At 50.3% G+C, this 27,445-nt stretch overlaps 1 protein-coding gene across 4 annotated transcripts in view; it reads left to right on the top strand.

Moving 5' to 3' along the window:
- KAZN (kazrin, periplakin interacting protein) overlaps nucleotides 1–27,445 on the top strand; it is a 1,222,068-nt gene that overhangs the window by 1,178,848 nt on the left and 15,775 nt on the right. For all 4 annotated transcript variants that reach the window (XM_054541427.2, XM_054541436.2, XM_054541447.2 and 1 more), the window contains 3 exons: nucleotides 19,491–19,696; nucleotides 20,134–20,252; nucleotides 26,861–27,092. In XM_054541427.2, coding sequence (XP_054397402.1) covers nucleotides 19,491–19,696; nucleotides 20,134–20,252; nucleotides 26,861–27,092 — 557 coding nt within the window. The remainder of the gene's footprint in view (nucleotides 1–19,490; nucleotides 19,697–20,133; nucleotides 20,253–26,860; nucleotides 27,093–27,445) is intronic.

The following is a 27,445-nucleotide window of genomic DNA, read 5'->3' as shown; positions in this document are numbered from 1 at the left end:
GTTAAGAGATTACATCCTGGGCCAAACTCCCTGAGTTTCAACCTCAGTCCTGATGCTTGTTACCTGGTAACCTTAGGCAAGGGACTTCACCTGCTGTGCCTTCGTTTCTTCATGGGGACAATAAGGGTGAAAAGATACTAGGTCAGAGTGTGGCTGCAGGGATGAAACAGGCCAATATGTATACAAGGCTTAGCACAGGGCGCAATAAACCTTAGCCACCATGATGATGACCGTGACGATGACGATGGCAATGGTGATCTCATTTCAGCCTCTTACCGGCCTTGTGGGGTAGGCAGGACAGGGTCTTTTGTGCAGATGAGAAGACCGAGCCCCAGGTAAGTTCAGCAATTTGCCCAAGCTGCAGGGGCCAGCCCAGAATAGGACCAGAGGAAGCAAGAGTTTGGGAGCTGAGAGGGGTGTCAGTGGTCTCTAGTCCACTCCCCTCATATTGCAGATGGGAGGATGCTTGTCCACGGCCCAGCAGGGCATCAGTGTCTGAACAGGTTCTGGAACCCAGGGCTCCTGCCTTCCTGGCCAGTTTTTTGAGCTGCCTCCAACCATAAGACTCAACTAGGGGGAAAAAAATCCCTGAGTCAGTAAGTTTTGGAAACACTGCATCGTATCTCCACCCCTTATAGATCAGCACAACCCATTCACTTAGTAAGGCTCTGACAAGTTCTGCAATGAAGGAAATTATTTTACCTTTACCCATCTAGTGTTTCCCAAACTTATGTGACCGCATAACCACACCTTTTACTCTCATTCGGCGGATCACCTACTGGGAACTATTGGGACAGATGACTTCTTTGGGCGCTTTAGCTCCACTATTCTGTGCTTTGAGGGTGCTATCAGTGGTTCTGTGACGATCTCTAAGCATGCCACCATTATTTAGCCATGAGAAGTCTCCGTGGCTCATATGACATCCCTATGGGCCTCCAGAAGGGAGGTGACAGGCACAAGGCAGGTGTAGTCACAGCCCCTCTATCTCAGCATCCACTTTGCTGAGAAACGACCCGAAGCAGTGCACAGCACCCACACGAGGCAGAAGAGCCCCACAGATTGGCTTGGAAATGCCAGTCCCAGGGTGTTCATTATTTTCCTGCTCTCCTAGTTCCTAAATATAGACAGAGGGGCTGAGTCTGTTGGCACAGGGACCCAGGGGATGGGCGTGTCCATGCTGCCAGGGTGTCTGGCCCCACCTGCCCTCCAGAGCACCTCATCACCCTTTGGTGGCTCTGAGCTGCCTAATTGCCTTCCCTGGGACAGGCCAGAGATGTCAGAGTCACATCCAAATTGGCTCCGTGCTATACTAGGCCAGCTTCCTTCCTTATTACAAGGCTGATGTCTGTGGTTGCGGTGTGGAGCCTGTGGCCAGGGCATGTGGACCAGGAGGGAAGGAAGCAGCCTCTGACAGCTGTCACTGTGGGCACCAGAGCTGTGGTTGCAAGGAGGAGACTTGAGACAAGCCAGGAGGACCTTAAGGGCCTGTCCCCAAATGGAGGGTTAGAGGTAACAGGCCCGGGTCACTGATGGCAGCTTGAGTGTGTGAGCCAATTCCAAATTCCTTGCATCTCTTCACGTGTGTGCAAGAAACAAACTCATCTTAGTGACAGCCTGAGCCCAGCAGAATTGATCAGCCTCCTACAGGGAGGGGCTTGAGGAAAGGCCTGGGCTTCAGAGCTAGATCCTGAGACTCAATCCCAGCATCGGCACATAGCAGCTGTGCGACACTGAGTCCCTTTGAGCCTCAGTTTCCCCCTCTTTGAAATGGAGATAAAACATATTGGCTGTTGCAAAGATAAAATAGTAAATGGACAGACGCATCCAAGACATCGCAGCTGCCTCTTTCAGGGCTGCAGAGGCCCACGTGACAGAAAATCTCCGTTTCAGAGCAGGAACCCAGGCCCTGAGTCTGGGCTGTGCCCTCTGCACTCGATTGGCTTTTCTGAGCTCCACTTTTCTCATCTGTAAAATGGGCCCCTGGGAATCTTGAGTCCCCCCCCTCTCTGGGGAGGATACACTGAGCTCATGCTTACTAGTTGTAAAGCACCAGGCAAACATTAGCCTTCACGACTGCACGGCCTCGCGGAGCAAAATGGAATTACTGTCACCACCTGCTGTTTTAGATCAGCACCCACTGCAAACACATATTGGGGTGAGGACCCACCTTGTGGGCTCTCTCAGTTGCCAGCACTGGGCTGGACACTTACTCGCCTCATTGCAACTATGCCGCAGACTCAGAAGCCTGTGGGGACCCTGCAGGCAGGCAGGTCAGTGACATGGCCACTTGGGTCCAGCACATGCTGTAGCAAAAGGAAGCAGCTCTGCTCGCTCCAGCGAGGCTGCTCGGAGCAATGCCAGCCTGGTGTTTCCAGAGCTCCAGATCTTCTAGAGAAGCCAAAAATCTCACATAATACACCCCAATTCTTTCATGTTGACAACTATTTTTTTTTTAATTTAGTGTCCATTGGGGGAAAATTTCCATGGCCCTAATTTGTCTCAGGGCCAACAGCTCTGTCACCTCCAGTCTAGATTCTCTGTCTGTGGACACCTCATGCTCTGACAGCCCCTGGTCTTCCCCTGCGTGTGGAGTCCCTGGGCCTGCTTGGCTGTAGGCGCCCATCTCAATTCACCACTATCCTCCTTCACTGGAGGGCCCTCCTGTTCTCCACTCCCTGACGGCCAGGCAGCAGGGCTCCACGCTCATTTCTCAACCCAGAGGAGTGTTCCCAGGGCTTAGAGTGTTTGGGGAGTGGCAGTGGAGAAGGGAAAAGGGGTCTTCGCTCAGCACTGCCCTCAGAGGCCTTGAGTCACTGCAGAAATCCTGAGCTCCACCCCTCCTCCCCAAGGGTTACACAGGACCAGGTCAGCTGCTTGCAACCACGTGACTCAGTTGTTTTTTATGGTCACTACCAGAGTCTCTGGGACTCAGAGATGGGGTCTGGGGATTTCACCTTCAGGTGAAGATGTTGATGGGCCTGACCATAGGATGACTCCGTATTATCCCAGAAATCCCAGGAGGCTGCGCAGTTATCAGCATGAAAAGCAGGTGCAGGCCTCCCAGGGATGGGGTCAGGGGCTCAGAATGAGGAATGGGGACAAAGACTGGCTTCGTGTGAGCAGGAGAGGTAGCAGGGGGTGTGAGGAAAGCTAATATGACTTGCTGACTTTTACTAAGTGCCTACTGTGCCAGGCATGTGGTAGGCACTTGATGTACACTCATTAAGTCATTCAACAAACACTGACTGAATGCTTCCTATATGCCAAGCTTAGGGCTTAGGGCTGAGGATGCAGAGGTGGATGATGAGATAAATTATCCTAACATCATCCTCACCAAAGTCACGTGAGGACTCAGAGAGGTAACATACATAGCCCAAAGAGACAAAATAAGTGATGTGCTGCGGTGGTTCAGGCCTGTAATCCCAGCACTTTAGGAGGCCAAGATGGGCAGATCACTTGAGGCTGGGAGTTCGAGACCAGCCTGGCCAATTCCATCTCTACTAAAAATACAAAAATCAGCTGGGCATGGTGGTGCGTGCCTGTAATCACAGCTACTCGGGAGGCTGAGGAAGGAGAATCGCTTGAACCTAGGAGGCGGATGTTGCAGTAAGCCGAGATCGTGCCACTGTACTCCAGCCTGGGCAACAGACCGAGACTCCATCTCGAAAAAAATAAAAATAAAGTGATGGAATGAGGCCAAGAAGTGGGGTCCAACAGATTGCACGATACCGCTTTTCGGGCAGATATGATTGAAGCTGATTAAACTGTGAGCTGTTAGAATAAGGCTTTGTTCTCTAATTTCCAGAATTCAAGGGCTGGAGGGAGGCAGATAAGGCAGGGAGCAGGGATCACGATTAAAGGTCAGCTACAAAGGGAGAGAAGATTAATTCACAAGATGGGAAGAAACCTCCTAGGACCCTTTGCCCCGTGCTGTGGCTCTGGCTGAACATATTAACAGATTCTAGAAGGGCATCGGTCTGCAGCGCACATGCTGTTCCTCTCAGCTGCCGCTACAGGACTGCCAGTTAGAATGTTTCATGACGCATGATTGGAAAAGCCAAAACTGGTGCCAGTGTTCCCCTTGCCATTCTCCTATAGGTGCCTAAGTTGCAAGAATCCCCCCACCACGGACCTCACCAAAGCTGTCTGCGTTTTGAAGGAAATTAAATCAATGCTGCTCGTAAATGTGTTTTCTATTCCTAAACTGGCCTTTGTGCAGTACATAGTGAAAGCCGCTCACCACTGGCTTAGGAAATTCCCGGGAGGCAGTTGCAAAGCCTTTTGAGGGAGGTCAGAGGTGGGACAGTTTGCACGAATCATGCAAAATAATCACATAGAAGATAGCACCTCCAATCGCCTCACCCTGGGCTAGAGGCTTGGCATCTGGCTCAGTGGGGAGTTCCTGTCCCGGTGTGCAAATAGGCAAGGATTCACCAGGCAGGGTCTCCCAGCCGTCACAGTGCCCCGTGTCCATAGGCGCCTGCGGAAGAGGCTCAGCTGAGCCAGAAAGAACCTAGGTTGTCTGGAGGCCCAAGGAGGAACTGCTTGCCAGGGAGGGGCTCATTCAAGCCAAAGAGGCAAAATTGGTGAAAATCTTGCTAGCAAGTTAACTAATCCAGTTAATTAACTATTGAAGTAATAACTAGTCGTTAAATTGTGGACACAAGATGAAGGACCTTTTGTCACAATTCAATCCTGTTGATTTTTTTTTTTTTTAGTGAAACCCAACATAATTTCAGCTATTTTACTAAACAATGTGAAAGTGGGGTTGGGGTAGAGCTGATTTCCTCAAACCCACAGCCATCCATCGCCCCCAGCTTTGCCTCCAAGAGCTGTACAGATGCACACGTGCCCGGCCCCTGCATGGGTACATGGAGAAGGATGGTCTTCTTGCCCTGGCCCCCTGTGTCAAGATCCCCTCCTTACTTCTCATGGGATCCACCTTTCAGGGCTGCCCACTGGCAGAGAAGCCTGCCAGGAGAACATGTCAGAAAAGGGGAGTCAGTGTGGGGCTTGCCCATGGAGGCCAGCAGCCGGGGAAAGATGGGCTTCGGCTGCAGTTGCAGTTGAAACTATAAGAAGGACTTCCCAAATGTGGGTGCTGCTGCAGCAGTAGAACAGGTTAGCAAGGAAGAAAGAGGAAAGCTTTTGATGTATAGCTATATACGTAAAAGCATGAAGTCATTGTCATTGGGTAACTATGTGTTTGTTTGTCTTCCCTGGACCTCTTAGCAGCTTCCTCCTAAGTGCATAAACTTAGAGAATACTTGTCAAGTATCTGCCTAGGAATTGAGTGCAGAGCAGTGGGGACCCTGGCCAACTCCAGGATCTCAATTTCCTGACCCTTTGGAAAATTTTCAGAGTGTGGGAGGAGGGATTGAAGGAGAAGGATGTCCTCCAAGGTTGGGAGCAGGGTGGCTGGTCGTGGGAAAAAGCACAGGTCTAGGCCTTTGCAAGACGGTGGCACCAAAATGAGGGGGCGCCCATGTGATTTTTTTTTAAAGCATAAAGCAGTTATTGTTGGTAAAAAGGAGTGTTCTGCTGGACTTTTCCATTTACTTTACGATGTTGTAAATAGGGACACGTTGGGGTGGGAAGTACCACCAGTGTTTTAGCCCAGGGCCTCCCAAGGGTGAGCCTGGCCCTGGGGTCAGGGGTGGTGCAGGTTGGTGGCAGGGCCCCTGCCACCTAGCTGCCCACCCAGGGTCCTGCCGTCAGCCCCCAGCAGCTACAGTGGTGAGTGACTGATAGGCTTTCCTCCTGATGCTCTTCACACCCATGCTGTCCCTGGTCCTGTGGGCTACCACAGAGGCCTTTCACCCATTTCATATGTATTTCATGGGGCTTGTGACTAAGGGGCCAGCAAAGCATCTACATCCAACAGGGCAGCCATGATCGGGCCATAAAAAGTTGTTTTTTCACCTTATCACGAAGTGTTTAAAAAATGAGAATTCAGTTTTTAGAGCTATAGGTGCTGATGGAGGCTCCCCTGCCACTTCTCAAGGGCAGGGAGTTTTGACAGTAGTTGGCTGCCTGAACAGAGCTGAGCTGGGCTGAGAACAGAGGCCCTGGGGTGGAAGGGGGTAGGGCCCTCTCTGTGCTATAGGGCAGGCTGGGGACGCTGGGAGCAGCCACACTCCGTGCTCCCCAGCAGCTTGTGGATGGAGGCCCAGGGATGCTGCTACACGTCCTGCGATGCACGGGACAGCCCCATAACAAAGAAATCTGGCCCCAAATGCCAAGAGTGCCAAAGTTCAGAGGCCTTGCCGTAGGCAGAGGGACAAGAGAATGCTAGCATCTACTGCATAAGAGGGGCCACAGGTGACCCTGCTGTGGCTGGAAGAGGTGTGGACGAGGTGGGGTTGGCAGAAGATGAGACCACAGAGGAAGGCCTGCTCCCTCCCTCCCTCCATTCCTCCCTTCCTGCCTGCCTTCTTTTACTCAATACTTAGAGGGCTCATTCGACTGCAGGCAGTGCTGGGCCAGGGCTGGCTCACACAGGCCCACGGATGGATCTCTTCCCAACTCCACATCCCGTGACAGCCTGCCGGTCACTGAAATTGGCCACAATAGGAGTATTTACACCACGGAAATTGGCAAGCAAATGCTAAAACCAGTGTACCTCTTGAAAATATAAGAGCCAGCTGTTAAATGTGGCTGGGCCCTTGCTAGGGACTGGAGGTGTCTAGGGAGCAAAACCAGGCCCAGTGCCTGCTCATGTGCAGTTTATGGTCTGGTGGGAGACACAGACTTTCATCGAATAATTACACAACTGTTCGTTTCAGCTGTGAGAGGTGTCATGCAGGAAAGGTTCTGGGAATTAATGACAGAGTGTGTGTGTGTGTGTGTGTGTGTGTGTGTGTGTGTTGGGGGTTGTAGGGTACCCACACTAGGTGACCAGGAAAGGAGTCCCTGAAATAATCAGTATTGAAACAGAGCCCTGAGCCTGTGTAAGGTTCGCCAAGCAGAGAGGAAAGCGACAGGCCGCTGTTCAGGCCAAGGGAACAGCAGGTGCAGGGATTGGAGAGGGGGAATTAGGGGCATCGGGGAAATGCAGGAAGCCCAGGGTGCCAAGGGCAGGGGTGAGAAGCTAACGATGAGGCTGACAAGGTCGGCCTGTGAGTCACAGCAAGGACTGTGGACTTTACCAGGGAGCCACTGAAGGATGATGAGCAGAAGAGGTCCCTGGGAAGATACCATTTTTTAAAAAAATTTCCTCTGGGCTTGAAGAGGATGGAATGAAAGAGAAAGAGGGAGGTAGGGTGTTGAGATACAGCTGAAGCGCTCCGGATAGGAGACGGTGGAGCCAACTGAGACAGGGGACAGGTGATGGAGACTCAGGAGTGATGGAATTCAGCAGGGGACCTTTCAACCTTAGCCTGCCCTCACCAAGCTCACTGCCTCAACTCTGCCTCAGTGGCAGCCCAGGTCCAGGTGCTCAGCCCCCCTATCTGAGGTCTGAGACCCTATGGGGCAGCACCAGGTCCAGCCAGGTGCGGGGACACATTCAGCCACCTCACGTGACCTCCAGGGAAGCCTGGTTCCCTGCGCCACCTCCAACCCAGACACACAGGACACATTTACAACTAAAGCTTTTCCATCAGGCTCCAGGGAGCTCTGCGTCCAGGCACACATTTGACCCCAGGGATGCAGATGCCAGGGAGGTGCCAATGTGCTTGATGCTGCAGACATGAAAAGAGGCTCAGAAGCCCAGGGCATGGGTCACTCAGCCACAGGCTGGGTATAGACTCAAAATTTTAAATAGTAAAAGAAGAAAAAAATTAATTAAAATGCTAGAGCACTAAGTCTTTCCCATAGCTGCTGCCAAGGGTGTCTGTCAATGGCACTCTGAGGTCAGGGGCGTGGGGGACCAGGATGAAGAAGGCCACCTCCCTGGGGTTGGGAGATCAGGAGTGAGGGCTGCCCTCTCACTCTCCATGCAGCGAGGGCATAGGAGAATTTACGAGGCCTTTACCTCTAAGCCTCTGCGGTTTTTTTGTTTGGTTTTGTTTGTTCTGTTTTGTTTTGTTTGAGACGGAGTCTCGCTCTGTCGCTCAGGCTAGAGTGCAGTGGCATGATCTCAACTCACTGCAACCTCCACCTCCCAGATTCAAGTGATTCTCGTGCCTCAGCCTCCCAAGTGCTGGGATTACAGGTGCGTGCCACCATCCTGGCTAATTTTTGTATTTTTAGGAGAGACAGGGTTTCATGTTGGCTAGGCTGGTCTCCAACTCCTGACCTCAAGTGATCCACCTCTGCATTTGTAACCAGCTCCCTGGTAGCTGATGTCCCTGGTCTAAAGACCACTCTAGGAGCAGGCTCCCTCCTCTAAGTGCCAGCCCTACTGCAAGACTGTGGGATGAACCACATGACCTTGAGGGCACCTTTTAGCCCTAGAATTCTGAATCCCACTGGGTGAGAGGCCCAGGTGACCCCATTCAAGATGCCATTTGAGCAGCAAGTACCAGGGTGCTCCAAACGCTTCGGAGGTAGGCACCTTTCCTCGCTCTGAATGGATCCTAGACAGGCATGTGGACTCAAGCCTGTTCAGCCCCTTTTAGTTGCAAATGTCAACCTCAGGCTAGGTGGAGGAGGGACTGTTTCAGGGCAAAAATGGTGGAAAGTAGTACATAGCAAAAGCTTCTCAAAGCTTCTACCAGACACTGGTGAATGATGCACTGGGCTTGTCCGGCCATCAGCTCTGGCTCCAGGCTGCCTGTGTCACTCCAGCCCAGGGCTCACCCCCGCCAAAGTCTACCATCCTTCCATCCCGCCTTTCCATGCCACCTGTCCCCGGTAGCTTAGTAAGCATTAGACATGAGTGTCCCTGGTCATAGAATGAATATCCAGGAGCTGTAGGGTTTGGTAGAGCAGCCCAAAGCCTGGACAGACACAAAGAGCCCCAAGTTCAGTGGCAACACCCATGTCCACATCGGCCTGTCTTTCCCCATCACAGGCCTTCAGATCCCATCAAGTCTGTCTTGGTGCTTAGGCCTGTCTCTCTGTCTCTCTCTGTGTCTGACTCTCACTCTGAGTCATGGCTGGCTTCAAGTTCCCCAGCCTGGCAGGCAGGGCCAGGAGCCATTTCCCAGCCTTTGAGAGTATCTTCCCACACCCCACACACCATCCCGCTTCTTGCCAGTTTGAGCAATCCTTGCCAATGTTCTGTAACCAAGCACAGGCGTCCAAGAACAGGCGAGAGGGCTGCTCACATAGGTTCTTCTACCTTGGGAGGTGGGGAATTCGGGGTTGAAGCAGAGCTCCCACGCTAGCCTGCTGGAAACATCGGGGGACCCCTCTGAGCCTTCACTTCCCATCTGAAATGTGCCCTTTGCCCCTTTATTCCTGGGGGAAGGCAAGAGAAACTGAGGCTTCCCAAAGGAATATCCAAGTGAATAATGGTCTCATCTTCCTTGGATGTCAAAACAAGTAGAACAGGGAAGGGCTGAGCTGGGGGAAAAGGCAAAGAAATGGTATTTCCCATAACCTGGACTTTTCCCATCACTGATGACATTGGACATCTCCATATACCAGGCCCTGGTAATACAAATATGGAAAGACTTGGCTGATGACCTAGGCAATCACTTTGTGGCAGGGCAGATGGACAGGCCATGCACAGTAGTGCCAGCAGGAAGCAGTGTGCTGGGTGGACAGTGTACACAGCCAGAGGGATGGCCACTCAGGGCAGCTTGGGGGAAGACATATTCAGAAGGGCCACCCTCTACGAAACCAATAAATCTGGAATGAAACATACTTTTTAATGCATTCCTGGTCTCACAGAAAATAAGGAAAATCCCCAAGACATCTACACACAAAAACTGAAAGCTGTAAGCTTACACCAGAATGGGAGCAATGAGTGATCACTAAAGGCAAAAGCTGAGGTTGTCCTAGAGGCAAATGCTGCTATCAGGACTGTTATCAGGGGGTTAAATTTTGGGATATGGCAAAGTGGAAGAACAGAGCCAGAGACTCTGTCATTCAACCAGAGTCTCTCAAAGGGGCATGAAGTGGCCCCTGGACCCAGGTCTCATCCCCACTCCTCTTGTCTTCTCCACCCCAGTAGAAGTTAATATAAATCCTCTCTGGAGAAAGGCATCTGCTATTTAGACCCTAAAGATTCCCGTAAATTAAGATCAAATATGTGTTCAGCATGAGTGAAAGTCAGCAAAAACAAATAACAAATTTAGACCCTCTAAGGTCTTTTCAGATATAGTAATTATCAATACCAAATACAAAATACAAAATACTATGCATAAAATACTTAAGGAAATGTTAGATGAAATCACAGACAGGAGCAAACAACAGGAAACTGTCTGACAAGACCAGGAAAACTTGAAAGAGAAAACAAATAAAACTTTTTAGAAATGAAAAAAATATAGCTGATAACATTAAAAATAAATAAAAGAGTGGATTAAACAGCAGACTAAATAGGTGAAGAGATAATTTTTAAAATGGAAAAAAAGACCTAAGGAAATTACCAAGAATGCAATGCACAGAGATGAGATGAAAACTAAAGGAGAAATTGCTGTATCGAATACAGTAGCCACTGGCCCACATGTTGTTCTTAGATTTATATTTGAATTAATTAAAATTAAATACAACTAAAACTCAGGTCTTCAGTTGTACCAGCAACATTTTACCTCTGCAATTTTTTTTTTTTTTTTTTTTTTTTTTTTTGAGATGGAGTTTCACTCTGTCACCCAGGCTAGAGTGCAGTGGCACAATCTCGGCTCACTGCAACCTCCACCTCCCAGGTACAAGCGATTCTCCTGCCTCAGCCTCCTGAGTAGCTGGGATTACAGGCACCTGCCACCACACCCAGCTAATTTTTGTATTTTTAGTAGAGATGGGGTTTCGCCATGTTGCCCAGGCTGGTCTCAAACTCCTAGGCTCAAGCAAGCCTCCCGCCTCAGCCTCCCAAAGTGCTGGGATTACAGGCATGAGCCACCACGCACCACCCACTAGCCACATTTATTAGCTCATCACCACTTGTGGTTAATGGCTATCCTATTGGTCAGTGAAGGTTATAGCAGATTTTCATCAACACAGAAAGTTCTGTTGGACACCACTAGGTCACAAGATAGGAAAAAATAGAATTAGAAAGTCCAACTTTTGTCTAACTGGAATCCCAGAAGGAGAGAACCGAGAGAATGGAAAAGAGGTAATATTGTAAGAGATAATGGTTCAGAATATTCAAAAAAAGGAGTCCAGAGATATAGGAAGCACAATTATATCATTCAGAATAAATTTTAAATATCCACATCTAGCCACATTGTAATGAAACTTCAGAACACCATGGACAAAAAGAAAAAAAATTTTTTTGAGGCAGAGTTTTGCTCTTGTTGCCCAGGCTGGAGTGCAGTGGTGCGATCTCGGCTCACTGCAACCTCTGCCTCCTGGGTTCAAGCGATTTTCCTGCCTCAGCCTCCTGAGTAGCTGGGATTACAGGTGCCCCCACCACGCCGGGCTAATTTTTGTATTTTTAGTAGAGACGGGGTTTCACCATGTTGGCCAGGGTGATCTCGAACTCGTGAAATCAGGTAATCCACCCGCATCGGCCTCCCAAAGTGCTGGGATTACAGGCATGAGCCACCATGCCCAGCTGACAAAGAGAAAATTTTAAAAGTAGCTAATGAAAGAACAATTAGGCTTGCAGTGGACTTCTCTTTAGCAGAAATGAAGACCCACGATCATGAAACAATGTCTTCAAAGCGCTAAAACAAAAGGCAAACTCTCAACCTAAAACCGTGTTCCCAGCAAAACCCTTTGAAGCACAAGGGTAAAATAGACTTTCTTCAGATAGGCAAAAGTTGTAAAAGCTAACTACCAAAACACTTTTAATCGAAAAATCTTCTAAACCATGTTCTTCAGGAATAAGAAAAGTTATTCCAGAAGGAAGGTCTAAGGTACAAGAAGACATGATGAACAAAGAAATTGGTAAACATGTAAGTCAATTATTTTAAGCAAATGTTATCAGTATAAAATAATCATCGTGACAATGTCTAAATTATGGGGTTTTAAAAGAGGATAGAATTAAAATCCTGGATGCGGTAGCATGGAAGTCAGGAGGAGTGATCAGAATTAACATATTTTAAATAATTCTTACTATTTAGGATGGCATTAGGATATTGAACAACCCTAGGTTTTATTAAGGTAAATAAGTATAGTGACTTTTCAAGGGTAATCATTAAGGCAGTGGTTCTAGAACTTGAGAATACCTCAGAATTATCTGGTGGGTTTTGAAGCAGACCACTGGGCTCCACCCCCAGAGTTTCTGTTCCAGGAGATCTGGGGTACAGTTCTAGAATTTTCATTTCTACCAAATTCCCAGATGTTGCTGATGCTACTAGTCCAGGGACCACACTTTGAGAACTACAACTACTATGCTAAAATCAGAAACAGAGAAAGCTTAACTTCCAAACCAACAGAGGGAGGCGGGGAAATGGAATGAGAAAACAAACCGAAGAAAAAATAATCTTCCATCCAGACCAGCTCTGTCCAATAGAAACGAATGCAAGCCACATGTGTAACTTTATACCTTCTATTAGCCACATTTGAAGTAAAAAGAAATAGGTGACATGACTTTTAATAGTATACTTTATTTAAACTGGTATACCCAAAAGATGATCAATATATTATCAATTTTAAAATGATTATGAGATACATTCTTTTTTTTTCTACCGTCTTCAAACTCCAGTATGTGTTTTATGCTTAAAGCACTTTTTTTTTTTTTTTTTTTGACAGGGTCTTATTCTTTATTCTGCAGGAGTGCAGTGGCGTGATCTCAGCTCACTGCAACCCCCACCTCCTGGGTTCAAGCAATTCTCCTGCCTCAGCCTCCCGAGTATGTGGGATTACAGGCATGCGCCACCACGCCCAGCTAATTTTTTTGTATTTTTAGTAGAGACGGGGTTTCACCATGTTGGCCAGGGTGGTCTTGAACTCCTGACCTCAGGTGAATCACCCACCTCCTTGTCCCAAAGTGCTGGGATTACAGGCATGAGCCACCACACCCAACCCTTAAGGCACTTCTCAATGTGAGCTAGCCACATTACATGTTCAGCAGGCACACGTGGCTTGTAGCTGCTGTACTGGACACAGCAGTCTGGACAGTAAGTGACATGAGCCCGCAGGGGACAGAGGTGTCCACTCAGTCACTGAGTATCCATTCTATGTCAGACACAAGGCTGAACACTTTGCACACATCATTTCATTTCATCCTCACACCATCCTGTGAGATTAAGCGTTCTTATCATCCCCATTTTACAGAGGAGAAAACCGAGGTTGAGAAAATGTAAAACACTTCCATGAGACCTTTTGGTTGATAAGCCACGGAGCTGGAATTCAAACCGAGGGCTCCCATATTCCAGTGCCAACCTCTGAACCTCTAGGCCAGGCGTTTCTCTATGTGGTCTTTTGCACTGGGCCAAAAAACTTTGTGGGCTTTAGGCTTTAGGCTTTGTGGGCCTGTCTCAACGTCTCAACTCTGCCATTGTAGCATGAAAGCAGATTTAGACAATAAATAAACAAATGGGCATGGCTGTGATCTAATAAAAACTTTATTTAGAGAAATAGGAGGGAGGGCTGGATTCGGCCTGGGGGGCCGTAGTCTGCTGACCTCTATGCTGGGCCAACACAATTGCCTCTGTAAGGCCTCATTTAGGGGAGACCTCAATGGTCACACTCAGTAGTACTAACATTCTGTGGGGGGTGTGTGTGCATGCGTGCATATGTGTTGGGGTGGGTGGAAGGATGCAGAGCCTCTCATTCCAAAGTCCACAGTCTTTCTAGTTTCTGGAAGGATCCAGAGTGGCTGCCTTTTAGTGGTAGCTTCTCAGACTCCACCAGGGACTCAGCCAGCACCCCCGACTCAGCAGCCCCTCCGCTGAGCAGCCTGGCCATCAACATGAGTTATTCCCACTCTCAAGACTGAGAAGGAGGGAAATAAAAGCCAGGATTGATGGAATCCGGACGTAAAATCTGGCCCCATAATGCCTGCATTTTGGAAACTGCCTTTAATTAATGGTTTATGACCCCAAGGCCCCCCTAGACTCCTCCCAAGCCCTTCTGTCACGTCATCTCCTTGGCGCTCAGTCCTCAGGGATGGGGCAGAAGGAGGCGGTGGTGAATAGGGGCGGTGAATAGCTGTCTTGCAGAAACCAAAATGTGTGGTTTGTGCACATGAACCCAGCCTGGCCTCAGGCATTCCTAGGGCCTGGACTCCATAAATAATGCCAGCTGTAAAGCCAGCTCCCCTCACAGCCCTGAGGCCTGCTCACTACAGAAAATAACTCAAATAACCCACACACACTCACAAAGACACACAGGCACACGCACACACACATTCACATTTGCACACCAGACGTTTGCCTTTTCTGTTTGTCCACGTATCTGTTATCCCCTCTCTGACCTGGACTCCCTCTCTCCCTTTCCGCCTTTCAATTTACCTTCACATCTTTATTGCATCTGGACACCCTTTCTCTCCCCAAACTCTCTTCTTTGAACCTTCCCCTCTTCTGGGGGACTCAGGAGCAGCTGCCAACTTCTGCTCCCATCTCCTTTCTCTCCTTCCCATGCTCCTTTAGCTCCCTTTCTTGGGGAGACGTAGCCAAGGGCTGCAGACACCCCCCACCCACCCACCTGGGCACAGAACGGACAGATCCACCCTCACCTCACTGAGAGCCCCACCCCTCAAACCTTGACCAGGCAAGTGTCCAGCAGGGACAGTGAATTTCTGCCCTGCCAGGCCGGACAACCAGGAGGACTTGTTCCCTCTGAAGGCACTGAAGCTGTAGCCAGGAATGTAGTTGGAAGGAGGCGGCTGCAGCTGAACTCTAGGTGTGGCCAAACAGTGCCCAAGCCCCAGGAGAGGGGCCCCTTATTGCCAACAATAGCCAGCCTTGACTAAGTGCCTACTGTCAGCCTGAAAAAAGAGACATCAGAAAAAAATATCTCCTATATGATGAATGTATTTGGGAGTAAGCAAAATGGATTAGACTCTGGAAACATAGCTGTGGCAAGCCATAGGAGCATCTGGAGAGCGGACAGGAAAGGGAAGCTTTTATTGGCAAAAAAAAAAAAAAAAAAAAAAGAGAGAGAAGTTCACATAAGCTGCTTGGAAACAGACTTCACTGGCTGCAGAGGCTCAAAGCCAGAGCTGGCGTCAGTTCATTGGTGGAGACGTCGTTACTGGGCAGTGTTCTTTGGAGAACATCTTATCTGAATTGCTGCAGTCCTGAAGAAGGAATTTCTTGGGGGCTATTTTAGAAAGTCCTTGAGACGGTCCTTATCTCAGACATGCAAGCACGAGTTCCCCTCCTTCATGCTTTCCCGGCTCGAATTCTTCTGGTTCTGACAAAAGTGATTTCATCCTGGTATCTGCAACTTTCACACTCCCATAGCTTCGCATTCAGAGTTTATAACATTCATTTCAAGCTACAAGGCAGATATTCTCATTATTCCCATTTTATATATGGAGAAACAGAGGCTTCAAGGAATCTGCCTGAAGCTGAGGTCTGTTCAACTCCAAAGCCTGGTCCAAATGGATGACAGGGGCCGTGTCTTGGAAATTTGGGTAACCAGATTTGGCCACATATCACCTCTCCTCTTCCCAGAAGCACATAACAGAGGTGAGACTCAGCTAGTGGAATAAAACAGAGTGAAGCCAGCGAGGCTGGAGGCCTCCCGGGGGCTCTCAGCTCTTTCCCGTCCAGGAAGGATGCTGTGTTTCAGTGCCTGTTCCAATCCCTATAGAACTCGGAGTCCTGTGCCTGATCTGAAAGACTTCCCTGCAAGCCATGCCTGTCTGTGGGAGCCGGGCACCAGCACTGGGCGCGGGCCTGTACCCCGGCCTGACAGCCCTGTCACCTGGCAGGAACCTGGGGCCCCAGCGGGGCTGCAGAGGCAGCTGCTGCCGTTTCCGCATTCCTGGGCACCATAGCAACAGGAGGCTACTCAGACGGGTGACCTGCACAGAGCTCTCTGCAACCTCTGCCATTTCCTTGGGAAAAACAAAGGGCTTGGGCCCACTGAGAAGGGAAATGTGATAATGTTGGCAGTGACCTCTCAACCCGTACTTGTCCCAGCACGGAAACCCCGTCACACTCACCCACGCTGAGTCCTCACAGCAGCCCACAGAGGAGGCAGGCAGCAGAGAACAGTACCGGGTTAGCTTTACAGAGGAGGAAACTGAGGCACAAGGTGTTTTGGGAGACAGGTTTTGGTGGAGATGGGGATGATGGATGAGTGTGTGGTCACCAGTGGACACAGTCCTTTTCAAAGAGTCCCTCAAGGAGTTTAAAATGGAGAGAGGGAAGGCCTTGTGGGGAGGGGGTTTGTAACTTGAAAAAGTGAGATTTCCAGGCTTTTTTCTCCATGTCAAACATAATATAGTCAATGCGGAAAACTTGGGAGACAGAAAAGTACGCACAGTCACAAATACTCTCGCACACTCACACGTGCACATTCACACACACATCCGCACAATTACCTATCACTGCTTTCCAGAGACAGACTTTTCATGTTGATCCATCTAGTACTTTACATATTTTTTATATACTAGATTTTCTCCATCTAGTATATTGTATACACATACATGTGTATGTAATAATTATACGCTTTACATCTACATATAATTTTTAAACCACAGTCAGGGTTACACTGTGCCTGCTGTGTTTTGTTGTTTTGTTGTTTTGTTGTTTTTTGCGATGGAGTCTTGTTCTGTCGCCCAGACTGGAGTGCAGTGGCACGATCTCAACTTACTGCAACCTCTGCCTCCCAGGTTCAAGCGATTCTCCTGCCTCAGCCTCCCAAGTAGCTGGGACTACAGGCGTGTGCCACCACGCCCACGCCGGGATAATTTTTTGTAATTTTAGTAGAGATGGGATTTCACCGTGTTAGCCAGGACGGTCACGGTCTCCATCTCCTGACCTCGTGGTCTACCTGCCTCCCAAAGTGCTGGGATTACAGGCGTGAGCCACCGCGCCCGGCCGTGTTTTCCTTTTTCATTTGGCAATAGGTAGTGGACGTTTTCCCGTTACAGGACTTTTTATTCATTGTACATATTCCAGCATGTGAGTGGAGCGTCATTCCTTCAAACAAACTCTCATCAATAACCATTCATATTGCTTCCTAGTATTTAATTTTTCCAAAGTTTTTACTACAAAACTCTACATGTTTACTAGGGAACTTTGAAAATACAGAGACATACAACAAGAAGAAAATAACCATATTCTCCCCAGCACACAAAGGCAGTAACTATGAACAGTTGTGTAGACTTATTATCTATTGTTTTAATTTTGTGTCCTGTCTCTATGGATGGATAAGCATTTTTTTTACATCCTTGTAATGATTTATAATATTGAATTTCAGCAGGGTCATTTCTAATCAGAGGTGTTTTTTTTTTTTGTTTTTTTTTTTTTGGAGACGGAGTTTCACTCTTGTTGCCCAGGCTGGAGTGCAATGGCGCAATCTCGTCTCACCTCAACCTCCGCCTCCTGGGTTCAAGCAATTCTCCTGCCTCAGCCTCCTGAGTAGCTGGGATTACAGGCACCCGACACCACCCAGGCTAATTTTGTATTTTTAGTAGAGATGGGGTTTCTCCATGTTGGTTAGGCTGGTCTTGAACTCCCAGCCTCAGGTGATCTACCCACCTCGGCCTCCCAAAGTGCTGGGATTACAGGCATGAGCCACTGTGCCCAGCCAGTCAGAGGTATATTTAAATACTTGTTGTTTCTCATGGTATTGAGTTTGTCTGTTTGGGGGGGTGTGTGTGTGTGTGTGTTTATTTGTTTTGTTTTGTTTTGAGATGGGGTCTCAGTCTGTCACCCAGGCTGGAGTACAGTGGTATGATCTTGGCTCACTGTAACCTCCGCCTCCCTGGCTGAAAAGATCCTCCTACCTCAGCCTCCTGAGCAGCTGGGACCCCAGGCACACGCCACCACGTCCAGCTAATTTTTTTGTATTTTTGGTAGAGATGGGGTTTCACCATGTTTCCCAGGCTGATCTCAAACTCCTGAAGCTCAAGCATTCTGCCCACCTTGTCCCCGCAAAGTGCTGAGATTACAGGCATGAGCTACAGCGCCCGGGCTGTTTAGGTTTTTATTGAACCCTGTTTTAGAGAGATTCTTTGCCCCTCTCAATTGAGTCTCTGTAACCTGAACTTTTCGTATTTACCAGGCATTGATGCGACCAACCATATATAGAAGAGTGGGGTTAGAAAATGTTGGTGGATGAACTTTTTTTTTTTGGTCTGTGAGGGCCATTCCAGAAACAGCTTTCAGTGTATTAAGGAATGGAGCTGGGTTCCATTTACCCTACGAAAATAAATCACCCAGTTGCCCAAAGACAACTGCCACTGTGTTGTTTACAATAGTGAAAAATTGGAAACAACCGCCATGCCCATCAGTAGGAGGTGAAATAAATTACGGAGCCTCCTTCTGATGAATCCTGCGCAGTCAAAAGGTACCGCAGGTCTCTATGGAGATGGAACAGTCTCCTCCACAGCGAAAGTGAACAGGCATATCACAAATGCATACACCTCAAATGCATGCACCCTGTAAGCAAGCGGGTCTGTGTGTGTTTGTAAGTGTGGTTTTCTGTATCCCAAAGAGTATTTAGCAGCCGCTGTCTCTAGGTGGTGTCGATCGAGAAGAATGATGAGACAGGTCTCAGTCATTTTAGGAGGTGTATATGTCAAAGTTAAAAACGCACGCCCGGGAGACAGGTCTGTGCCTTTCTCCGAAGATGATTTTGAGGGCTCCAAATTTAAAGGGGAAAGGATATTGAGAAGTACACAGTTTCATGTAAGAGGGGGATGGGGGAAAATAATCATTCACGCCTTTGTCTGGCTCGGTGAATCTGCATTTTTACATAAGGTAACATAGACAGATGGGGAACATGCAGGAAATCGACATTTTTACATAAGATAAAGACAAATGGGGCAGGGAACAATCAGATATGCATTTGTGCCAGGTGAGCAGAGGGGTGAATACTGTGTAAAGATAAGCTATCCATTTACATTGCCATGGTGAATTTTAACAGAAATGCTTTAGGGTAAATATCTCAAAGCTCACCAGGAATTTCCTTGTGGGCAAAATATGAGGGAGGTGTGTAGGGGTTCATCTTATTTAGGAATCAAAACGGGGAGGCAGGTTTGCATGACCCAGTTCCCAGCTTGACTTTTCTCTTCGGCTTAATGAGTTTGGGGTCCCAAGATTTATTTTCCTTTCACAGTCATGTGGGGTGATCTTCATTTTCTGTTTTATTTTTTTCTGGGATAAGCTTTTCTTCTTTTCTTTTCATAGATTACTTTTGTGATGGGGGCAAGGGCAGAAAAACAAAAACACCAAAAGCCACTTTGATTTTGAAGAGAAGAAATGCATGGTGGGGAGGATGTCCGCACCACCCTCTGCCTCCCGGGGGTACGGCCTGGCCAGCCCCTGCCCCCGGCAACCTCATCCCCCAGCAAGGCCTGCACTTGTGTGTTGCAGACTCGGACAGCCAGTGCAGCCCCACGCGGCAGAGCCTCAGCCTGTCGGAAGGCGAGGAGCAGATGGACCGGCTGCAGCAGGTGGAGCTGGTGAGGACCACCCCTATGTCCCACTGGAAGGCAGGCACCGTCCAGGCCTGGCTGGAGGTGGTGATGGCCATGCCCATGTACGTCAAGGCCTGCACGGAGAACGTGAAGAGCGGGAAGGTAGGCAACTCCGGGCCCCCTATGGGATGCCACCCATGCCCTCCGTGAGCTTTACGCACCCAGAAGCTGGCCTGCCCCCTACTCCTACCCTGGAGTCAGGAGAAGGTGCAATCTAGGAGCTAGCCAATGCAATCAGCCTTTGATGTACCTGCTCATTGTGCCTCCCGGGCAAGGCAGAGAGCCCTTCTGAGCCTCAGCTGCCTCATCCTGACAATGGACCCAAGTTTCCTTTACCTGCCGAAGGGAAAGGGCTCCTTCTGCCTGAACAGGGATTCCGCCCCACGTCAGAGTTGCAGAGGTTTCCATGTGCCCTGACCCCACTGTTTGAAAGGTGGGTAGGAGATGGGGAAGGAGCCCCAGCCAACAGACCCCCTGTAGGGCAGGAACCCTGCCGGCAGCTGTCTCAGCCCCCGTATGACACTCCTTCCCGGGGGCAGGTGCTGCTGAGCCTGAGTGACGAGGACCTGCAGCTGGGCCTGGGGGTGTGCAGCTCCCTGCACCGGCGCAAGCTGCGCCTGGCCATCGAGGACTACCGTGACGCCGAGGCAGGCCGCAGGTGAGCCCACCACGAGGGGCCCCGGGGGAGGAGAGAGAAAAGTCATCCTGAGGCCTTTGGTCACACAGGTGGGGTGAGCGGGGCACTGTGGGTTGAACCAGGTGGTGGAGGACATCAGGGTGTGACTAAGATGGTCCGGGGATGCCCCTGATGAGGGGGCTTGGGCATACCCCAGCCCTGCTCTGGGCCAGCCCCCTCCATAGAAAGACAGACACATGGGGAAGACGAGAGGCCCCAAAGGCCCTAGTACACCCCCAACCAATGCGGGAACCTCACGAGCCCCCCAGCACTCCTCTGCCTCCCGGGACCAGCCCGAGCGGCTCTGCACACTGGGCCGCAATGGTGCCTGCTCCTGGCTCTTAACCATTCCAGGGTGAGGAAAGACAGTGCAAGGCAGGGCCGAGGCCGGCAGAGATCAAGTAGGCATGCGCGGGCTTGGTGAACCCCCTCCCATAGAGGAGCGCGCCGGGCGGAGGGGGCTTCTGGTAGCGAGCATACCTGGGAGTAGCCGCAGGGCCTTCCCATCAGGTGTACCCCCGCAGGCCACCCACCCCCACCTCTCATACCACTCCTGCTCTGCCTCCCACCTGCCTGCCTCTCTCATGACTTTCTGTGAGCAAAATTTGTTGAGCAGGGGCAGCTACAGGGTAAAGGGAAGGAACCCCCACCCCCACCCCGCCCCACCCCGTTCTGAGAATGTGGAGAGGGGAAGAACTCGCTTTGTAAATCTGACACTTCTGTTTTGCATAATTATGTCCTTCACTGGTTTCTCCATCATTTTTGTGTAGTTAATTAATCAAACCTGGTGGTGTGTGCTGTAATTTGCAGAAGCAGCTTAGGGGATTTTTTTTAGAAGCAGGGTTTGGGGTGGAAAATCGGCTGGTTTGGAAGCAGGAAAACCAAATCCATATGTGTGCAGGAGAGGGGCCCTTGGCATGACTCTAGGGTGGCAGGAAGTACTGAGGTGAGACTGGATCAGAAACTTAGGGAGCGACTCAGAGCAAGAAGGTGCCAGGCTTCATTGGCACCATCAGGACGCTGGCTCATCTGAGACAGGGCTAGGCTGAGGGATGGGGAGGGGGGCCATGAGGGTAACACCTGCTGGGCTTTCCTTCCTGAGGATCCCAAAAGCACCTTACACCCAGCATCCACCTCCTAACCAGTTCCATCCCAGAATCTCCTAAAGCCATCCCCGAAACCCCTCACCATCTTTGGTCACCCAAGTTGGAAATCCCTCCTGCCCCCTTACCCCACACCCAGCAGGGTCCATAAACACTGCCTGCGTTCATTGAACAGGGTGGGGATGACTGCTTCACCTTTTGAAAACTTGAGGAGTCTGGGCTACTGCCTGGGTTCCCCCTAAATGGGGATAAGCTTTTCTTCTTTTCTTTTCATAGATTACTTTTGTAATGGGGGCAAAGGCAGAAAAACAAAAACACCAAAAGCCACTTTGATTTTGAAGAGAAGAAATGCATGGGGGGAGGTCGTCCCCACCATCCTCTGCCTCCCAGGGTGCGGCCTGCCCAGCCCCTGCCCCCGGCAGCCTCGTCCCCCAGCATGGCCTGCACTTGTGTGTTGCACAACACAGCCCCTAAATGGGGCTATCTTAGTCTGCTTGGGCTGCCATAACAAAATGCCACCACCTGGGTTGCTTAGACAACAACAACTTACGTCTCACAGTTCTGGAGGCTGGAAGTCCAAGATCGGGATGCCAGCATGGTTGGGACCTGGGGAGGGCTCTCTTCCTGGCTTGCAGAAGGCAACCTTCTTGCTGTGTCCTCACATGAGGAAGAAGGAAGAGGGAGGGGGAGAGAGTGATGTCTCTGCTCTCTTCCTGTAAGGACAATAATCCCATCATGAAGAGCACCCCTATGACCTCATCCAATCAGCTCCCAAAGGCCCCAGCCCCAAATACCATCACATTGAAGGTTAGGATTTCAGCATATGAATTGGGTGGGGGGTGTGGCAGAGGGAAACATTTAATCCCTAACAGTGGCACCATGTTAACCTCCAGGAACTAGGAGTCTGTGGTCCCAGGGATCATGGAGCCCCGCACTTAGACACCCCCAGGGCTTCCTGGAGGAGGCAGAGGACTTATTTCGAGTTTTCTACTCCCAGTGGGAATCTGGCCTGTCTCCAGTTTGCCACATGATCTTGCCCTCTTTGGGACTGTTTCCCACCTGAGAAGTGAAGGGAGTTAAATTAGGACAGTGGTTTTTAAACTTTTGAGGATCATGACCACTTTAAGAATCTAATAAGAGCTTTTGACACTTTCTCTAGAAAAAATACACAAAACTTCACAACTTTTCACTGCACTGGGTTGGTGGGTGGGACTCTCTGGCCCACCCACTTTCAGGGCTCCATGGACTCAGGGGTAAGAACTCTAAATGAGTTCATCTTCGAGAACATTTTCAGCCATGACATCTTGTGTGACCATGGGCATGATGGTGTCCTCTCTGGGACTGGTCACCTTATCTACAAAATACCAATGACAAAACCCACCAACCCCTTACCAACCCATCATCACCTTATGGATATCATTTTATTTACCCTCACAACATCAATGCAGGATAGACATGCTTACTCCCATTTTAAAGACGGAGAAGGCCAGGTACAATGGCTCATGCCTGTAATCTCAGCACTTTGGGAGGCCAAGGCAGGTGGATCACCTGACATCAGAAGTTCGAGACCAGCCTAACCAACATGGTGAAACCCCGTCTCTACTAAAAATACAAAAATTAGCAGGCGTGGTGGTGGGCGCCTGTAATCCCAGCTACTCAGGAGGCCGAGAGGTAGGAGAATTGCTTGAACCCAGGAGGCGGAGTTTGCAGTGAGCCGAGATTGTGTCATTGCACTCCAGCCTGGGCGACAAGAATGAAACTCCGTCTCAAAAATAAAGTCGGAGAAAATTAGATGCAGAGAAATCAGGAGCATAAAGTCACACTACAAAAAACCTGACTTCAAAGTCAGTTGCCTTTCCAGTATCGCATGCTGCCTTTGTGTTAAAAACAAGAACAGTGACAGCTTCTACTACTACTATTAATGGAACACTAGGTGTGTCCCAGATCCCGTGTTAGGGGTTTTGCATTCTCCTCTCTTTTAGTCGCTACAACTCCATGAGGCAAGCACGATTCTCCCCATTTTACAGAGGAGAAAACGGAGACCGAGAGGTTCAAGGTCCCAGAGCTAAAAAGTAATAGAACCAGAACAGCCTCCCGTTTTCCGTGCTGTGCCGTGACCCAGACAATATCTAAATTTTGTGCCTGTCCTCAGGTTTCAGAGTCTAATCTGGCTCCAGTTCAGGGACGGGGCAGTGACAGATTTTATAAAATGTCTGAATTCCTTTTAAAATCATGCTGTTTTATTCAACTTGGGCTCTTAACAATAAATAGCTCAAACCAACAGCTGGGAACGTATCGCCAAGCTGAGGCCCCATGGGGACACCGTTAATGAAAAGAGAACATTTCTGAAGGGCAGGAGCACAGTAATTGTGGGCACGCAGATGGAGATTGCTGATTATGGATGGGCCCCTCTCGAGTAGGTTAAGTGGGGTGCCCCCTCCCTAGCGCTCCACCCCAACTCTTGTTGCACCATTGATTTGCTGACCAAACTCTTGCTTCAGAGAGGAGAGGAGGCCATTCTAGTCTCCATCAGTGACAAATCTGGCCCAGTGTCATCTGACTCAGAAGGCTGTGGGCTCCAGCTCCTGCCCGAGAGAACGGTCCTGTAACAAGGCTGAGACTGGCCCTTGAGGGACTGGGAGGGGGACTGCCCCAGGACCTTTTCATCCTAGAAGGGAGGTTGTCTTGGGCCAGAAGTTTCCAGTTCAGGAGCTCCAGCTGGGCAGCCTCCAGGTGGACTGGGGCAAATGACCCACTCACCCAGCCCTGCTCTGTCATCCACACATTCGACTATGAGACAAACACTGGTGAGTGTGAAATCTGAGCCTGAAGGGGCCCTGGACATTCACAGATAAGCCACACCCCGTCCTGCCCCCCAGGAGCTGATCGTCCAGTGAGGCAGCTGGCCAGATGCGTAACCATGAACCACAATGTGACTGGTGCAGAGATGGGGACTCCCAGGGGCTTTGGGCACAGAGAAGGGCTCCTGACCCAGCATGACGTCTTGGAAGGCTTCCAGGAGACCAGACGTCTCTGCAGAGTCCATAGGAGTTCACCAGGGGAAGAGGGTGGGGTAGAGGACAGGCCCAGAGACAAGGGGGTCTGGTGGACCCAAGTGGTTCTGGGAGGCTGATGGGCAGAGGGAAGGAGAGTGAAGCCAAGCTGCAAGCCCATCCTTCTCTTAGCCATTCTTCCAGCAAGCATTCAATCAGTGTCTACTGTGCACGTAGCACTGTGCTGTTTGGCAGTGAACACAGAACACAGTTTCTGTCCTGACAGAGCTTATCTGCTAAGGTGGGGAAGAGAGAAAATAAACTAGTGGACAAACCAGTTAATTGCTAAGATTCAATATGTGTTTAGAGCTTTGAAGGAAAGCACTAGGGACAGTGAGCGGACTTGGAGGCAACTTTAGACAGCAAATTCAGAGAAAAGGGAGATTTGATGCCCAAGGGATGAGGAGGGGTGAGCCTTGGGCAGGGCTGCAAGGAGCCGGCTGGGGAGAGGAACAGGGGGTGAAGAGCTCAGTGCCTCCAGGAAATGGCCCGCAGGAGCCCAAGCCCCATGTGCGTTGGGGGAGGGGAAGTCAGCCAGGGCCAGTGCAGGCGACTCTTGCGGACCACTCAAAGGGCTTGCGATTTTACTCCTGCAAAGGGAAGCCACAGAGTGTTAAGCAGGGGAGTGCATGATCAGACTGACATTTTAAAAGGACCCCCTGGTGGTCCTGGGGGATGTGGAATAGAAGGGAAGCAAAGGCAGGAAACAGGGAGCAGCCGGGGACAGTGGCAGAAACCCACACCAGAGATGCCTGCAGCTTAGAGCTGGGAAAGGAGAGAAGTGGACAGAGGATGTACTGACCAGAGTGACTGATAGACAAGGACGGGCTATCAGCTTGGGAGCTGGGTGACAGAGAAGGGCCCCTGGGTGACAGTGACAGTGAAGGGGAACAACTGAGCCATTAAGTATGACACGTCTGTGACAGCCAGGCAGTGTTAAGAGGACAGCTAGAGGCTGAGAGAGGAAAGAGGAGCTCAGAAAAGAGCTCAGAGCTTAGATGCTCAGAAGAGAGTGGAGAATTTGGGAGCCCTCCCTCAAGGGTGCCTTCCAGAGCCCTGAAGATGGGTAATACAGAGACAGGAGTGCCTGGAGAAAGAGGGGAGGGGGTTAGGAGGGAAGAGGAGCCCATTGTATGGCAGCATGTACCCCAGCAGGGTGGTCACGGGATGCTGAATGCATATCCAGGCATGAAGGCAGGAAGGACAGAGAGGACCCACCCAGGACCCTCAGCAGGAGGGTGGCATGACCAGCTGTCTCTGGCTGCTGCCCCAGGAGCAGGGTTGAGTGGCTTTGCAAGCCCACCACTCTCCGTTTCACATACTGATGGCTTCGTGGCCCCCTGCACCTCCCACTTAGACCAGCGCTCTCCCACCTGTCAGACCTGGGGCATTTTGCAAAGTCCCTTGCAGGTGGGATGCGGTGATCCTCGTTCCTTCTGCAAGGCTGCCACTCTGTGGCGAGCAGAGGAATGACAGCCAGGCACAGTCACACATTCACCAGCTTGAAAATTCAAGCACTCGTGCACCTGCTGTATGCGTGGTACAGGGGTCATTTCTATGTGGGGCACAAGGAAATCTGAGACCCGGCAGTGCAGTGGTAAGAGAGAGGGTTTGTAATCAGTCAAACATGGACTTTAATTCTGACTCCAAGATGGGCCACTGTGTGGCTCTAGGCAAAGTTGGAGCATCCATCTGTAGAGTGAGGACGGCAGCTTTGCCTTCTTCGCGCATGATTAGGACCTGCCTGGCACACCTGAGTGGACATCCAACATCCCTGAAACAGGAAAACAGACCACAGAGCACTGGGGAGGGATTCGCCGATCAGGTGGGCCAAGCCCAGGCTTTGTGGGTCTCGGGGATGCTGTGGAGGCCCCCATGGAAATGAGGGGGGCTTAGGTGGAGGGGCAGGGTCCCCAGAGGTGCTGCCTCCCGCCACACATGGCCCTTCCACTCCCCACCCCTGCGCCTTCTCACCCTCACTGCATCTGAGTGCGGGATTCTCTCTTCCTGTTCCCTTCGGTTTGTTTCTCTGTTGATCCCTTTCTGTTCTTGAGTCTTGGTCTCTCTCTCTCTCTCTCTCTGCCTCTTCCTCTTTGTTCTTCTCTGCTCTTCTCCCTCTGCTCCTTTCTCTCAACGTCTCTCCCTCTCTTTCTCTGTCTCTTTCTCTCTTTGTTCTCTCTGTGTCCCTTTCTCTCTCTGTCTCCCTCCTCCATCCACCTCTTTCCCCATCTCTGCCCTTTCTGTCTCCTTTTTTCCCTTTTTTCCTCTTGATCTCTGGGCTCCATCCCTGTCCATGTCTGTTTCTGTGGCTCTCTTGGTCCTCCCCCAACCCCATTGCTTTTCCTCTCCCTGCATCTCCACCCATTTCTGCCCGTCCCTCTATTTCTGCTGCCTTTCCCGACGCATCCACTCTGTGGCTGTGTCTCCTCCCCAGCCTGTCCAAAGCTGCCGAGCTGGACCATCACTGGGTGGCCAAGGCCTGGCTGAATGACATTGGCCTGTCCCAGTACTCCCAGGCCTTTCAGAACCACCTGGTTGATGGGCGGATGCTGAATTCCCTGATGAAGCGAGACCTGGAGAAGCACCTGAATGTGTCCAAGAAGTTCCACCAGGTCAGCATCCTGCTGGGGATCGAGCTGCTGTACCAAGTGAACTTCAGCAGGGAGGTGAGGACCAGGACACAGGGTGGGGGCGCCTTCCACTGCCCACTTCTCCCCCCTTGGCATCTACTGTCTGTTCATCTGTCCACCCACCACCCATCTATCCATCTGTCCGCCCATCCATCCATCATCCAGCCATCCATTTATTGATCATCCGTCCATCCATCTACCTACCTATCCATCCATCATCCAGCCAGCCAGCCAGCCATCTTCTCTTCCTCCTTCTTTCCAACAACCCCCTATTGGGCACGCGCCAGGCGCTGTGCTCAGTGCAGGGGAAATGGGAGCCCTCATCCTTGGAGAGCTCACTGCTTACCAGAGAGAACCACAAGGAAGCTGGTGGTGCCAATATTGTGGGA

This window comes from Pongo abelii, chromosome 1, assembly GCF_028885655.2.
Source record: "Pongo abelii isolate AG06213 chromosome 1, NHGRI_mPonAbe1-v2.0_pri, whole genome shotgun sequence".
In the NCBI taxonomy this organism is placed as follows: Eukaryota; Metazoa; Chordata; class Mammalia; order Primates; family Hominidae; genus Pongo; species Pongo abelii.
The sequence above is the reverse complement of the archived record's forward strand: the minus strand, read 5'-3'. Positions and strand labels throughout refer to the sequence as shown.